General features: G+C 34.0%; 1 protein-coding gene across 2 annotated transcripts in view; it reads left to right on the top strand.

The window, feature by feature from the left end:
- The window catches only part of HFM1 (helicase for meiosis 1), a 126860-nt gene that overhangs the window by 49191 nt on the left and 60189 nt on the right, over positions 1-17480 (top strand). For both annotated transcript variants that reach the window (XM_089919815.1, XM_089919822.1), the window contains exons 20-22: positions 2747-2838; positions 4314-4420; positions 4516-4563. In XM_089919815.1, the coding sequence (XP_089775941.1) occupies positions 2747-2838; positions 4314-4420; positions 4516-4563 (247 nt within the window). The remainder of the gene's footprint in view (positions 1-2746; positions 2839-4313; positions 4421-4515; positions 4564-17480) is intronic.

A 17480-nucleotide genomic window follows, 5' to 3' on the forward strand; every position in this document is an offset into this window, starting at 1 on the left:
GTGTTTTCTAATTTTCATTATTTCTTCTTTTACCTATGGGTTATTTGGAAATCTAGTTCTTAATTTCTGTACATATGATGGTTTTCTAGTTATTTTTCTTTTCAGTTTTTTTGTTGTTGCTGTTGTTTTTGATATTTGATGCAGTTGCTTTGTATCAGATAATATTTTCAGTATGATTTCAATCTTTTGAGAATTGTTGAGACTTGTTTTATGGCCCAGTATGTGGTCAGTTTTTATAAATATTTTGTGTGTGCTTATCCCTTTGGTTTTAAGCCCTCTCCCAGATAAATATCTTGTTAGTTCTTTGCTGCCTTATAAAAGATATTTCATATGTTTCATTTATCTGACTTAGTTGCCTTCAGCAGAGGCATTGGTTCATAATTACTTAGCCTGCTGTTAATGTGGATGGAAGCTCCTTACATATTATTTCTAATTAATTCTTTCTTTATGACTTCTTGTTCCTTTGTGTTACTATTACTTCTTTTATCTCTTTGAATATTTATTTTTTGTATTTAAATTTTTAGTCTGTATGTTCCAGTAATTCTGCTTCATATAGTTTTTGCTTTTTTAGTTTGTGGTTATAATACTCAAGTATCTAGGTATTTTTATCTGTATGCTTGTGTTCTTGTCCAGATTTTTAGCTATTCTGCCTGCTAATGTGTATAGAAGAAGGGCTCAAAAGGCCAAGTCTTAGTTTGTGCAAATTTATGAAGGATTAACAACCTTATGAAAATGGGCAGTAATTGCGAAAGGCATGGAAAGTCATTAAACTGGGATGCAAATCTTACCTCTGTGAAGGAGAGTGAAGGAAGGAAGGAGAAAAGGAAGGAAAGAGAGAAGGAAGGAGAATTTTATCCTGCAATGCAGTCCTAAGACCATTTGGCAAAGTTGATGGGGAATCTTCAAGTCAAAGTTGCCCATCCAAAGAGTCCCTTGGCTTATAGATCTTTCTTAATATTCCTGCCATGCTCAGTCATTTGTTTGTATCTCCTGAGAAGTGTGATCTTGGCGTGTACATAGTGATAGATTCAGAACATAGCAGTTTGGGCCATCCATCAGAGCACTTCTTGCAGTAGGATATGTGAGAGGTGCATACTCATGACCTCTGCTTCCACTCCCCTTACCCCAACTCTATGACTTTTACTTTGAAATACCCTGTATTTGCTATTATTCAAAAGCTATATTGATAGCAAGTTGCCTTTTTATTTTCTCTCTTCACTTGCAAATTTTAAAAAATTCTTTCCATTGCTTCTGCCTTGACTCATTTTCTTTATAGCTTTCTTTCTAGTTTATTTTTATACCTTACCTAGGAAACCTTCGTCCTTACTAATAAGCCAGCAAATATCAAGCCTTTTCTCAAAACCTTTCATTTTGACTAGCAGGGAGATACCCTATATTAATTTATAAACATCTAGGATAAGAGGAGCATCTTAAAATTTACCCTAAATATAACATATACTAGTTCCCTTGGTAACCATATTCTCGCTATCTCACACACTGCTCTTAGAATCTCCCTTTGGTGAACCACTGCATTACTCACGTTTTGGCTGAACATATTCACTAGACTCCTAATTGAGAAAGTGGCTATTCCTGAGTCTAAGTTCTGTCTACTGTACCTTATTCTTGATGCCTGTAAGTGATGGAATGTCAAATTCTTTCCTCTTCAGCAAAACCTGTAGCACATACTTAAATATTAGCCTTTTCCTTGAGCAACAGTATGCCTTTTTCCTCTTCTCAGCTGTTTTTTGTGTGTGTTCACAAGACTTGAAATTCTTTGTAATGTTCTTGACAACTTATAATTGAAGCCAGTAACCTTTTAAATGAATTCCATTTCATCAGTTACTTATCCTCACTCTACCCATCCTCCTACCCACAGCCTACCTGATGTTTTATTTCCAAAACAATTTAGTTTCAAATTCAAATTTATTTGAAATATTGCTCAAGAATTTTAAGTGGTCCTCTGTTATTTTACAAATCAAAACCAAAATCTAAACTCCTTTATAGCATTTAAAGGCTATTTCAGGGCCTCTGTATTCTACCTTTCATCATGTTTTGATAATAAAAGTAGGCAACATTTATTTAATGTTGGGCACTATGCTAAGTACTATGCATGTATTATTGCATTTAATCTTCTTCACAACAAACATATGAGATGCATACTTTTATTATTCCCACATTACATTAAGAAACTGGTAAAGTAACCTGCACATGATCACCTAGTAACTAGTAAGTGGTGGCCCAAAGATTCTAAGCAGGTCAGTTTGACCTGAATTTTAGTCTTATGTTTATCAAGCCATATCTCTCATTACATTATTCTAAAGATAGTCTTTTAAACTTTACTCTTTTGATAAACAAGTTTTGTTTTTTCCTGAGGTCATAACGGCTATATTTCCTTTCTGCCAAGGCCTATTGTTTACTTTAAAATCCTGCTCAATACCCATTTTCTCTAGAAGGTAATCCCACATGGACCATTCTTTTAGGATTAATTTCCTCTGTACTTAAGTTTGTGTATGTAAACATTATCATTAACTGGATTTTGTACTCTAGTCTAGCTATTTCACATGTGGTTATCTCCCTAGCTAACCTGTAGGTTCCAGAGACCATGTCTTCTAGATTTTTTGGTGTCTTTTGTACCTGATGCTGTTAAAGGCACAGCAAAGATGCTAAGGAAATGTTTGTTAAATTGATGAAAATTCAAGTTGTTTCAGCTGATGGGGAATGTTTATTTTTCTGTCTTTTCCCACAGAGGCAGGAAGATTGATGGCTTGGTATTATATTACATTTGAGACAGTGAAGAAATTTTGTACAATCAGTGGAAAAGAAACTTTATTGGATCTGGTAAATTAATTTTCACAAGAAAATAAATATACAATGATATAGTATAAAATAATATTGGAGTAAATAATTTGTGTATCTCATGCAATTTAAGAATAAATGAGCAGAAAAGAAAGCATTTCTAATAGTGCTTATGTTTTTCCTCCTCATGTGCCTTTGATTGTAAGATATAGAATAGTACTCCTTAGAATATATTTCCAATTGTATCTCTGTGTTAGAGCTAAGAAAATTCATATACATACCCAAAGTCAGGATGGCAACTGCCTTTCAACTTATGTGGTAATGCTGATTACCTTGGTAGTGGTTACCAAGTGTAATATGTTGAGAAAGAATGTGCTGAGAAAGATTCCAAGATGGTGTGGCATGGTATATTAGGAAAGTCTGCCATGAATGAGGGACACTGAGGGACGCATGTGTCTCCTACTTGCAACTCTTCCCTAAATCCTTTGCATCAGAATAATGATAACAGTAGAAAGAGAATAGTATTGGTGATAGACCAGGAAAAAGAACTGATTTTGGAGAAGATGGGAGTAAAAACAGGCTATACTAAGATATCCCCAGGGGGGGCAACTTTGTAGCTATAGCAGTGAATAGAACCATAGTCATGTTTTTGGCACATGGTAACTGTATTGGTCCTTTCTTCCATTACTGGGGATATGAACATGAAACATGACATTTATATTTATTGTCAAATCCAAACTATTTATTTTTATTTAAAATATCTAAGTTGATTATTGTGATAAGATTATTATACTAAAAATTGCATTAAAATTGATGAGTAGAAGGCTTATATTTTCATGTAAATATTATTCTTTTTTAATTTATTTTTTATTGAAGTATAGTTGATTTACAATGTTGTGTTGAATATTATTCTTAACTGAGAAGAAATCAAGAATAGAAACTCCCTAATGTTAACATTAACTCATCTGATTTTGAGTTCAGTAAGTGTGAAAGAGAATTAGAAAGGGTGTTAGTTTCATTTTACAGGTGTGAAAAACCAAAGCAGAGTCATCTGACAGAATTAGGCTCTAGAATACAGATTTCTTAATACCTACAGCATTGTTTTCATTACAAAATAATCCTCAATAGGAATAATAATTTGCAAACTATAGAAGGGTAAATAATACTATAACAGTAGTAATAGCGATAGTAATGAAATCTTCATTTATTGAGTGCTTATTATGTGTTAGGTGCTACGCTGAATATTTTAAATTTTATCTTGTTAATCTTTACAATCTTACTGATATAGCCCCAGTGTGTAACACAGTGTCTGACATATAACAAGTGTTCGTAAACTTTCGTTAGTGAATGAATGAATCCTTAAAGAAGCAAAATGTATAAGGCAGGTTTTTAACTCTATTATGCTAAATGTGATGTCCCAAGGCAGCATTAAAAATAAATAAATACAGAAAAAATAAGTGAGAGAAAAGAAGTAAAGAATGGACATAACTAAATGAACAAATGCTGAAATTTTATAGGTCACAATGATAGCCAGCTGCAAGGAATTTCTAGATATACAGTTAAGAACAAATGAAAAGAAAACACTGAATACTTTGAACAAAGATCCAAATCGGATAACTATCAGGTACAGAAATTAAATATGTTTTAAGTAATTTTAAAAAGATTTCATTCAGTTAAAATAAATAATAATAATAAAAGTTTTGCCTTGTTTATTTACAGATTTCCAATGGGAGGAAGAATTAAAACAAGAGAAATGAAAATAAATTGGTAAAGAAAATCAATTGTTAAATGTCTTAAAATACTGATTACCTGTCCCTGATTCATATTTATGAAGGTTTTTTTTTAAACTTATTTTAAATTTGTTTTCCTTAATACAAAAAAGAACATATTTACATAAGAATGAGGAGTCAGAATGTAGGTGCGAAATTAATTTCCCAAAACTCAGACTTTAATTAAAAGAGATAATTTGTGAATTTTTAAATCAACAAACGTTGAGAGTGTAATCTGTTGAGGGAAGTTAGACAATAGAAGAAGATATGCTTCTCATCCACAGGAACTTTCAAGTTGGCTTGAATGAGAACCATGTGTATAAAAATAATGGACAGTATGAAAACACATACAGTAAATGTCTATTGAATGATAGTGGTATTCTGGGAAAGACATACTAAATGCAATGATATCAGTGAAGGAATGTATTTGTGACAATGGGATGACTGTTCTCCCAGGAAAAGGAAGTTTCTATAGAGGAGTAGTAGCTGGAAGAGTAAACTAAAGTTACATTGTATTGTAATGACTTTACCCAGTTTCCAATCACAAATGGTGCCAAGTGCTTGGTTTTCTGAGTATTTAGGTCTTAGTGTTAAACCATTTGATTTAGATCATTTCAGGTAAAAATGATTTTTTTTATGTGGCTCAATAAAACCAGTTGGCCAAAGAATTTCCTTTTTCTCCTTAGCTAAAGGAGGTCACTCGTTCTCTGGGATACTTCCTAACGTCTCATTGAATTTTATCTCCCAAATACCATGGCATCTCATAAACAAACTTCCACTGCTGTGTACAACTCATCAGGCAGATCTACAGCTTGGACAACAGAAGTTAATGTTCTGTTTCTTAGATATATTTCTTTAGAAATTTAAATATCCTTAGAGATCTTACAGAACTTAGAGATCCTGTACCCAGGTCCTCTCATTTTACAAATGAAGTAAGTGATGCCTAGATAAGTTGTGACTTGCTCAAGGTTATGTTGCTATACTGGGGGCTGATCTAGAACTAGAATCTAGATCTCTTAATTCTCACAATGTTTTTTTCAATATACTCTGTTGTATCAACTACTGAGTCAAATTAAATCAAGGTATTTTTCCACAAGCACCTTGTTGGGAACACTATTTGCAATTTTAACGCTTTCATTTACCTTACCTTAGATTGGGTCATACATTCTTTTCATTGGGACTGTCAGATTTTAAAATTGATGACTTTATAATTGTTTTTGTATGTATCATAATTTAACTTCCCATTATAATTTCCCACCTTTATGCAACTACTTGAGTGTGGCTAGGAAGAGTGAATGTGTGTGGGGTATTTTCTTAATCCAAAATGTACAGTCTTTTGGTGGGTGATGATGGCTAATAGTTACCACTTTTATGTCTCTCTCATATTCCTGTTACTTTGCTGAATTTCAGATCAGTTCTTTTTCAGGTAGGTGTTAATCCTTTTAATTTTAAAATTTTATCCTTCACCTTTCTGCCCTTTAAGGCTGTTTTTTAATTTTTCATAATTCCTGGGTCTTTCATCTTAAGCACTAGCTCTGTTTTCTTTATTTGGTATTTTTCAGTGAACTTATAGGGTGTATTTCCAAGTCAGTGATTTCTTTTCACATTTGTTTGTTTCTTCTTATTATATAAGTAACGCATGGATTCATTTTTAAAGATTCAAAAATAAAATTTATAAAGCAAAAAGTCAGGTCTCCCTTGACCCCCAGAAGTAACTGTTATCAGTAGTTTGCTGTGGGTCCTTCCAATTTCCTTTCTATTTATTTCGTACGTATATATGGGCTAATAAACATATGTTATGTCTACATATAAAAAAGGTCATACTATAATTATTGCTCCTGTCATGAAGTTCTTCTATATCAGTACATACACGTCAACCTCATTTATTTTGATACCAATGTGTGTGTGTGTGTGTTGTTTTTTTTTTTTGCTGTACGCGGGCCTCTCACTGTTGTGGCCTCTCCCATTGCGGAGCACAGGCTCCGTACGCACAGGCTCAGCGGCCATGGCTCACGGGCCCAGCTGCTCCGCGGCACATGGGATCTTCCCGGACCGGGACATGAACCTGCGTCCCCCACATCGGCAGGCGGACTCTCAACCACTGTGCCACCAGGGAAGCCCCCAATGTGTGTTTTAATAGCAGTGTATTCTATAGTATGAACATATTGTAAATTTTAACCACTCCTTTACTGATGAAGAGTTAGATGGCTTACAAACTTTTGCTATTACAAATAGTGCTGGAATGAACTTCCTTTTATTTACATCGTATTTTTCAAGAATTTCTGGGTGAAAAGGTATATACATGAAAAGATTTAATGCCAAATTGCCTTCTAAAAAGCTTATCTTATTTACAGTTCCCACCCACAGTGTAAAAAGAATGACCATTTCCATAAATCCTCCCAATACTTGTTTTTTTATCTTGAACTTTTGTCAATCTAATGAGTGAAAAATTTAAAACTTTTCAAATCCCTAATTATTAGGAGGGAATATACATATTATTTGGTTTTATACAGAAATTTTAAATTGTTATAAAATCATGCATGTCAGTCATTTCCTTATGACTTCTAGGTTTTGTGTCTTTTTTTTTTTTTTCATCCTATATTTCTTAAGATTAGGTTCAACTACATAAAATGGTAATAAAATGAATTAACAGTAGATTCAACAAAATAGGCTACTTTTCTCTCACAGAATATACAACTCAAGGTAGATAGTCTAAGGTAGATATAGTGGCTTGAAGGTGTCATGAATACTGTGTTCCTATCTTTCTGCTCTGCTATCCCACACATGACTTCTATTTCAAGGTCACCACATTGTCCAAAATTACTACTAGAGCTTCAGCCATTACACTTGAATATCCTCTCTCTTTTCAGTAGGTTTCTTGGAAGTCCCAGATAACCCTTTCTCACCTAATACAGCTAAGTGCAAAAGAGACTGGGAAATGTCTTGGTGATAGTGTGCCTATATTAAAATTAGGATTCTGCTATTAATAAGGAAATAAAGAATGAATGTTGGGTAGGTAAAGCAGTCTCTGCCACACATCCTAAGATCATAGAACTTTTTCTATCGTTTCTTCTAATACTTTAAAATCATTTTATTTTTACCTAAAGGCTTTTCATAGGCATCTGGAGTTAATTTTTATATGTGGTATGAGTTAAGAATTTAATTATATTTTGTCCCTGAAAGATAGGAGTGTTTGATAACTATGTTGTCTTTCTCTCTTTGCCTATTGATTTGGAATGCCACCTTCTCATAAACTGAATTCCTAAGGATCTGATTCTGGACACTTACTGTTAGCCTGTTTATTTTGTTGCCGTGACAATACCACATTGTTTTACTTGCTATTCTTTTATTGCATGTTTTGTTATCTGGTAAGGCAAGTCCGTTCTTACTGTTATTTAAAAAATGTTTTTGGATATTCCTGCATTTTTCCTCCCTGTGAAATTTAGAATCAGTTTGTCAAGATTTATAAAAAGTCCTATTGAAATTGGCTTTATAGATTAGTTTGTGGAAGAATTCTTCCTTTAACAGTTCTGAAATCTTTCTATCTAGGAATATGGTATCTCTCTCCATCTATTCAGATCTTTATGTCTTTCTGTGATATTTTATAACTCATCATTTAGGTTTTATATTTCTTGATAGGTTTATTTCTTGGTATTTTATGGAGTTTGATATTGTGAGTCCTTTACATTGCATACCATTGCATTTTATGGTCAGTTATTGATGGTATATAGGAAGGCTATCAATTTTTAAAATTTTGATTGTTTTATCTGGCTATCTCACTGAACTCTCTTAATAGTATGAGTTGTCCTTCAGTTGGTTTTCTGGGATTACCTAGATAGTTTTATCTCTTGATTTCTAATAGTTGCAACTCTATTTTTCTTAACTTCTTGTAGATAGAAACTTTAGTATATGTTCTCTAGTTTTAGAAAGAGCAGACATCTTTGTCTTTTTACTGTTTTTAATTGTCAAGTTTCCAGTGTTTCACCACTGGGGAATTTCTCACACTTTTTGGATTCGATTGTGGAATCCATTAACCTCCTTCTCACTTATTTGTAAAAACAGATTTGAATTCAGAGAGAAGAGCGAGCAATCCATTTTAGCTCACCATTGTCTCTGGATCTAAAAGTTGGGTTTCTCTACGATTTCTTTCATTTTTTTGTTCTTTGCAGGGTTACTAACTTTTTTTGAATCAATTTTTCTTACTTTATATGTTCCTGAGCTATTCATTTCACCCAGCTTGTCAGTTTTTATGGCATAAAGTATTTTGTCCTCTAATAAGTTAAAAATTTCCTCTAAATATATAATGTCTTTTCTAATATCTAATATTATTTGTATCATCTCCTTTTTTCTTAATCAGATTTGCTAGAGGTTTCTATATTTTGATCTTCTCAAGCCATTTATTTTTGACTTATTGATCATGTTTAATAGTCCTATTAATTTTACATTTTTAATCTTTACTTTCTATTATTTTTTATTTCATTAATTTCCCATTTTGTCTTTATTTTTTTCCTTCTACTTCTTTTTGTAATCTTTTAAATTGTATTTTTCTCCATTTATTATTTTTTTTTAATTTTCTATAAAATATGTAAGACTACAAAATTTCCAGTGAATACCACTTTGACATTGTTCTATAGATTTTCTAAATCTATTGCTATTCTTTCTAAATAGTTTGTAATTTCAGTTTTAGTTTCCTCTTAAGAATTATTTAAAATTATGTTTAAAATTTTTAAAGTAAAACTTTTAAAAAATTGTCATTCTTTTATTGTTAATTTCTAATTTTATTGGATTGTAATTAGAGAATGTGGCCTGTTAGAGTTCTGCTTTGTGATAGATATTGTGGTTTTACTTGTGGCTTAATACATGGTTAATTTTTATCATTATTCCATGTGGAGGGTAAATGGATAAATGAATGATGTGTTCCTTAGGCACTAAATTGCATATTTTGCCATTAGGAAGAGTTTGCTAATTGTGTTACTCAAAGTGAAATATCACTCATTTTTCATGTAAAGTTTTATTAATCAAGAGAGTAATTTATTATATTGGAAGAGGAAAATATATTGAAAATATAGCCAGATTATATAATGGATCTAAAGATGTAATGTCAGATAGTTCAAGGGAATATATATATACCACCAATATATTTGGAAAAGCAAACAGAAAAGGAACAAGTACACAGTAAACAGAAGAGTGACATATTGTCTAATCAGCTGTGACTTGTGGAAATGACTATAAAAGTATAGGATGGATTATACAATAAAGGAACAAATCATAAGGAAATTGTCTTCTTAGGATTGTACATAAAAGGAGTTGTACTTAACCTGTGTATTTACACATTTGTTAGGTACTACAGGCCTATTGGCCCGTTTGTCCATGTTGCCTTTCTTGTCCTGTCTTGTCGTTTCTGCTGATGGAAAGAGGCAGGTTAGATGAGTCAACTAACTGTCCTATTGAATACTTTTTGCTTTTAATTCCGTTTTGTCTACTATTAATAATATTGCCATACTTGTTTTATTTAGTATATCATTTAATCTTTTTCTTCTTAACGTTTTCATATTGTTTTATAATTTGTATAGATTGAATATAGTTAGACTTTATCACTTTTCTTTTTACCTGATCTCAGAATTCTTTTAATTGAGAATAAGTTCATTCACATTTATTATAATTACAGTAGTCCCCCCCCTTATCCACGGTTTCGCTTTCCACGGTTTCAGTTACCAGTGGTCAACTGTGGTCCGAAAATATTAAATGGAAAATTCCAGAAATAAACAATTCATAAGTTTAAAATTGTGCACTGTTCTGAGTAGCAATTCATAAGTTTAAAATCTCACTTCATTGTGCTCTGTCCCACCTGGGACATGAATCATCCCTTTGTCCAGTGTATCCTGCCTGTTCTTCACTTAGTACCCATCTCAGTTATCAGATGACAGTTGCCATATTGCAGTGCTTGTGTTCAACTAACCCTTATTTTACTTAACAATGGCCCTGTGGAATTAAAGGAACCTCAGCTAAAATTGGAATCAGGACAGACCTGTAGGGGAAGATCTCACACTCTGCCATGCGTCATCAATTGCTCCAAGCAGAAAGAGGTGTACACCTACCTCTCTGATAGGAAAATCCCTCTACTTTACTATCCAGCAGGAAAAAGAAAACTTCTCTCTGCCCTGACAGCCCAGCCAGTCGGAGACTGTACCAGCCCGACTAATGAGAAGCCTCCATACTTTGTACTACCAGCTTCCTCCAATGGACTCTGGTTTTCACAGCCCCTCCTATCTCCCCCCTTTTCCCTGTAAAGCAAATTCCTTGTTCTCTTGATTTGCCTATGCTTTGCCATAGTTTGCATATCCTGAATTGCAGTTCTTTTGGCTCTTCCTCAATAAACTTGCTTTTGCTATAAAGCAAGTTTATAAATAATACAGTAGCCAGTTATAAAATAACTGGCTACTGCATTATTAAAGTTGACAGCTCCAAAGCGCAAGGGTAGTGATGCTGACAATTCAGATATGCCAAAGAGAAGCTGTCAAGTCCTTCCTTTAAGTGAAAAGGTGAAAGTTCTAGATTTAATAGGTTCTAGATTTAATAATTTAGAGGTTGCTATGCTGGTTAATAAGAGGTTAATATGCTGAGGTTGCTAAGACCTACAGTACGAATGAGTCTTCTACCTGTGAAATTGTGAAGAAAGGAAAAGAAAGGAAACTGTAAAGAAGGAAAAAGAAATTTCATGCTGGTTTTGCTGTCGCACCTCAAGCTGCAAAAGTTACAGCCACAGTGCATGTCAAGTGTTTAGTTAAGATGGAAAAGGCATTATATTTGTACAATAACATATTCTGAGAGAGATAGAGACCACACTCACATGACATTTATTAACACTATTAATTGTTCTATTATATTATTAGTTATTGTTGTTAACTTTTAGTGTGCCTAATTTATAGGTTCAACTTTATCCTGGGTATGTATAGGAAAAAACAGTATATGTAGAGTTTCATACTATCTTTGGTTTCAGACATCCACTGGGGAATCTTGAAATGTATCCCCTGAGGATACTGTGTTTGGACTTAATCTTATTGTATGTTTTCTAATTTGCACGATTATTGCTTGTTTCTTTTTTCCTCACTTATTTCTTTTGCCTTTTCTGCCTCTTTTTGGATATGTCAAGTTTCGTTTGTTTTTGTTCTTCTAACTAGCTCTTCTTTTAAAATTTTATATGTTTTTAACCAATGTCTATAGAAAATGAACATTTAAAAACTTCCCATATGAGATAAAACTTTTATCATATTTTCAATTTCCTCTTGCCTCTTGCTCTCTCCCATGTTCAGATCATCTTGGATTTTAGTTCCAGATTGTTAAATTTAAAATATTTTACTGTGCATTAAAAATTGTAGACTTAACCTAATTTCTTTTTTTACTGATTGCTTTGCTTACTTTCTGCTTTTTAAAATCTCTATCTTCCTTTTCCTTAGATATATAATTTATTTTTTTTGGATACATTCTCAAATAATTTTCTGAGTCCTTCTGAGTCTTTGTAAGCCTGAAATGTATTTTGCCCTATCATTTGAATAAGTTTGGCTAAATCATTCTTCAGATGTTTATACTGCTCTTCTTGCATCCATTGGTGATCTAATCTGTTTTCAGTACTTTTTTAAAAAATTAATTAATTTATTTATGGCTGTGTTGGGTCTTCTTTGCTGCACGCAGGCTTTCTCTAGTTCTGGTGAGTGGGGCTACTCTTCCTTGCGGTGCACAGGCTTCTCATTGCAGTGGCTTCTCTTGTTGCAGAGCACAGTCTCTAGGCATGCGGGCTTCAGTAGTTGCAGCACACGGGCTCAGTAGTTGTGGCTCGTGGGCTCTAGAGCGCAGGCTCAGTAGTTGTGGCGCACAGGCTTAGTTACTCCGCAGCATGAGGGATCTTCCTGGACCAGGGCTCAAACCTATGTCCCCTGCATTGGCAGGTGGATTCTTAACCACTGCACCACCAGGGAAGTCCCCATGTTTTCAGTTCTTTATTAATAACTTTTTTCTTTATCTGATTTAGGAAATTCACCAGAAAGTCTGCGTGTGTCTTTATTCTTTATTTTGCACAGCATTCTGTGGACCCTCTTAATATGTAGACTTGTATCTTTCTTCAGCTCTGGGAAATTTTCTTCTATAATTTAATTATTTCTTCTCTATTCTCTCTGTTCACTCCTTCTGGAACTCCTGCTGGATGAATGTTGGAACTTCTGACCATCTCCTCCACATATTATACTTATCCTTTCATATTTTTTATCTGTTTATGCTTGGCTTTTAGGAGAATGTCTTAGCTCAGTTAGCCATCTCACTAATTTGCTCTTCAGCTTTATCTATTGAGTTTTTTCAGTGATAAATTTTTTTGTTTTTTTGCATTAAAGCATATCAGGGATTTATTAGAATTCTTCAAAGAATTCTAGGTGAAATTTTAAAGCATTGATATTTTGAAAGCTCCTACAACATTACAAAGAAAATAACTGATAAAATTTGTATTTTACTGTATCTCTGCTTGGCTTTCTAAAATATACATGGTATTTCTTTTTCTGTGTGTGTGTGTGATTTTAAAAGTTTATTCTGATAGCAATACAAAACAAATTGCATGAGTAAGATTAAAGGTAAGGACAGGGTTAAAAAATAAGTTTCTTTCTTTCTTTTTTTTTTAAATTAAAAAGAAAAATTTTTAATTTAATTAATTTTTTTACACAGCAGGTTATTAGTCATCAATTTTATACACATCAGTGTATACATGTCAATCCCAATCTCCCAATTCATCACACCCCCACCCCCACCCCCCACTGTTTTTCCCCCTAGATGTCCATACGTTTGTTCTCTACATCTGTGTCTCAATTTCTGCCCTGCAAACCAATTCATTTGTACCATTTTTCTAGGTTCCACATATATGTGTTGATATATGATATTTGTTTTTCTCTTTCTGACCTACTTCACTCTGTATGACAGTCTCTAGATCCATCCACACCTCTACAAATGACCCAGTTTCATTCCTTTTTATGGCTAATAGTCCATTGTACACATGGACCACATCTTCTTTATTCATTCATCTGTTGATGGGCATTTAGATTGCTTCCATGACCCGGCTATTGTAAATAGTGCTGCAATGAACATTGGGGTGCATGTGTCTTTTTGAATTATGGTTTTCTTTGGGTATATGCCCAGTAGTGTGATTGCTGGGTCATATGGTAATTCTATTTTTAGTTTTTTAAGAAACCTCCATACTGTTCTCCACAGTGGCTGTATCAATTTACATTCCCACCAACAGTGCAAGAGGGTTCCCTTTTCTCCACACCCTCTCCACCATTTGTTGTTTGTAGATTTTCTGATGAAGCCCATTCTAACTGGTGTGAGGTGATACCTCATTGTAGTTTTGATTTGCATTTCTCTAATAATTAGTGATGTTGAGCAGCTTTTCATGTGCTTCTTGGCCATCTGTATGTCTTTTTTGGAGAAATGTTATACATGGTATTTCTAATCTCTCTGAAAAAATTTTAATTATATAAATCAATTATACTTATTTTGAAACTCTTTTTCTGTGCACTTAACTCTGTTTCCTCAATTGTTATTTCATTTATTAATATTGTGTGTCTTTTTAAATTTTTTTCTCAAATGTTAGGTAATTCTTCATTGTTTGCTTTTGCATTTGTAAATATATTTTTGCCTACCTATTCTGTTACTTACTATCTCTAATGATTGTGGAGAAATAATTAGATTGACTCCCATAAAAGTGTGGAAATACCTTGCAATTTAAGAGTAAAGTCTTTCTACTTCTACTGGGGTTTTCGTTCCTACCTGGAGAACTGTCCTGCCTCTCTGGCCTCAGTGTCTACACTCCCTACTTTAGCCTCTCAATACATACCACAACTGCTTAATGTTTTCCACAAATGAGAGAGAGTGACAGGGGTAGACTAAACTACCTGCTCAGAATACAGCATTCCAGTGAATTGCTCCAACAAATACCCTAGGACCCTCTCTCCTTCTTGATCTATTAATTCTTCTGCATGTACCATGGATAATCTCCGGTTTTGTTTTTCTCATAGATTTGATCTTTTTCATAGATATGATTTCTAACATTCAACTTTCTGGCCCACCAATGGCATGCTTTCTTGCTTTCCTGTAGTTTTGTGGATAGAGACTAACACACAAAAACACACCTATATAGTTGTTCATCATTTTATGGAATTTGAAGAGGAGTTATATAGAAGGCTCCATGTACCATCTTGATTTTTTTCTCTCATTTGATTCTTTGGGCATTCTTATTCTATGTTTAGGCAGAAAAAGATGACTTCAGAATAACTTTTTCTCCTCTCAAGAGAGTTGTACAGCTTTATAGTACACCTTTAACTTATCTTCATATGAAGGATTTCTACTCTTCCTATACCTTCCTTTACTAAGTTGGCCAGTATACAGAAGTCTTTTGGGAAGTTCTGGTATCATTTTTATTAGTTGGCTAACTGTGGAAGCTGAGAGCAGGTCATAAATGGCTCAACCATTGATAATAATAATAGTAATAACCATTTCTTGAATATTTGCTGTGTTCCAAGCACTGCATTAGATGCTTTACAGGCATACCTTGGAAATATTGTGGGTTCAGTTCCAGACCACCACAATAACATGACTATCTCAATAAAGCAAGTCACACAGTTTTTTTGGTTTCCCAGTCCAGTGCATATAAAAGTTATCTTTTCACTAGACTATAGTCTGTTAAGTGTGTAGTAGCACTGTCAAAAACACAGTGTACATACCTTAATTTAAAAATTCAAAACAATTACAACAGTAACATCAAAGATCACTGATCGCAGATCACCATGACAAATATAATAATAATGAAAAGGCTTGAAATATTTCAGCACTTAACAAAATATGACACAGAGACATGAAATGAGCAAATGCTGTTGGAAAAATGGTGCTGATAGACTTGCTTGATGCAGGGTTGCCATAAACCTTCAATTTGCAAAAACCCCACAGTATCGGCAAAGTGCAATGAAGTGAAGTGCAATAAAATGTGGTATACTTGTACATACCTATGGCAGAAACTGCTAGCTGACTGTCCAGTATTTATCTTACCTTCACAGGGAAAACATTACATTTCCCAGTCAACTTTGTAGCTAAATAGGGCCCTGTATCTAAGTTTGTCCAGTTAACGAGATGTAGGCAGAAGATGTAAGTCTTCCTAGAAGGCTGCTTAAAGGAAATGGAGTCAGGTGGTAAACAGGGCATCAATTGTTGTCTTCCACCACTTCCTCCAACATGTTGTATGGAGTGAATGTGTAATGGCTGGAGATCCAACAGTCGTCTTAGACCATGAGATGGCCTGAGAATGGAAGCCATACATGGCACAATAGAAATATAGTAGGATCCTAGGTCTCTGGTGACTTGTTGGACTACCATACCAAGCCCTAGACTGCCTAACTCTGGAGTTCTTTTACATAAGAGAATAAACCATTTATATTTAAGCCTCTATAGTCTGGTCATGGTTGAACCTAATTCAAATTGCATCATTACCTTATTTCATTTAATCCTTACAATAACCCTGATTTAGTCATTACATAACTATCATGCAAGTCTGACCCCATTAGTTGAGATGGCAGAGGTGCCATCTTACCTGAGGCTGTGAGACTTTTACTTCTACTGAGGATAAGCTCAGGCTGGCCTTATCTGGTGGAGAGAGACAGACAGCCCTGCCAAGGTTCTGTACCTACTAGAATAAATCCCTGTTTTCCCTTCCATTCCTGCTTATTGTTACCAAGTTCAAGCTTGTACTGCTCGCCGCATGACAGGACAGTAAAACGAGAGACAGGTGTTGGGGCAAGGAAAAGCCACTTATTTGGAAAGCTAGCAGACCAAGAAGATGGTGGACTCATGTCCCAAAGAACCATCTTACCCGAGTTAGAATTCAGGCTTCTTTTATACTAAAAGGGGAGAGGGTGTAGCTGGTTGTTGTTGTAGACTTCTTGGTGCCAGAATCCTTTGTTCTTGCAGCTGTCCACATAGGTTTGGTCCCAATGTTCCTGTAAACCTCCAACATGACAATCAACAATCATTATTTTCTGTTCTGCAACTTTTTATCTCTACATGAATGTAAACATGTTATACTTTTAAAGGTCAAGCCTAGGAGGCAGAGCATTGAGAAAGGGCTATTATGTATATTTGAAGCCATAGGCAACATTTTTACAAAGGTTCAGAGCCAGCATGACTAAGTGTGGGCAACAGAGCACAAAGGTTAGAGCTAAAGGAATAGATCCAATATGGAGTCAGGTTTGTTCTTCTCTTACATACTGCTTTTTGTGGTAAAGTTTCTGACAGAGAAGTATGATGTTGAAAAGTGTACTATTTATTAAGGTATATTGATGTTAAACATAAATATTACCTCAAAAGTCTTATTTTTACTCTATAATTTTGTATATATTCTGCATTTGTGCATTACAGAATAGTTTCACAAGAAGTTTTATTTATCCAGCACTTGAAAGCACCCCATCCACATTTTCCCATCAGTTCCTTCTTTGTTAACAAACCATGTAACTTTATAACCATTCCTTTCTTTCCTTTTTTTTAGTTTCCAACTTTCTTTAATGCTAATAGGTTGTGAGATATGTTTTTTTAATTGAATGAAATATTCTTTAAATTCTATAGTGCTTTACAATTTTCAGAAGTTTCACACACATGATTTCATATAATCCCATAATAATCCTATATTTCCCCACCCTTGTATTGCCCCTCCCCCTTCCCTCTTCCCATGGGTAACCATTAATTTGTTATCTATATCTGTGAGTCTGCTTCTTTTTTTGCTTTATTCATTAGTTTGTTGTATTTTTTAGATTACACATATAAGTGATATCATATAGTACTTGTCTTTCTCTGACTTATTTCACTTAGTATAATGCCCTCCAAGTCCATCCA

The sequence above is a fragment of the Delphinapterus leucas genome, chromosome 1 (assembly GCF_059928025.1).
Source record: "Delphinapterus leucas isolate spDelLeu-1000000601 "Yukka" chromosome 1, BTC_Dleu_Yukka2, whole genome shotgun sequence".
Classification (NCBI taxonomy): domain Eukaryota; kingdom Metazoa; phylum Chordata; class Mammalia; order Artiodactyla; family Monodontidae; genus Delphinapterus; species Delphinapterus leucas.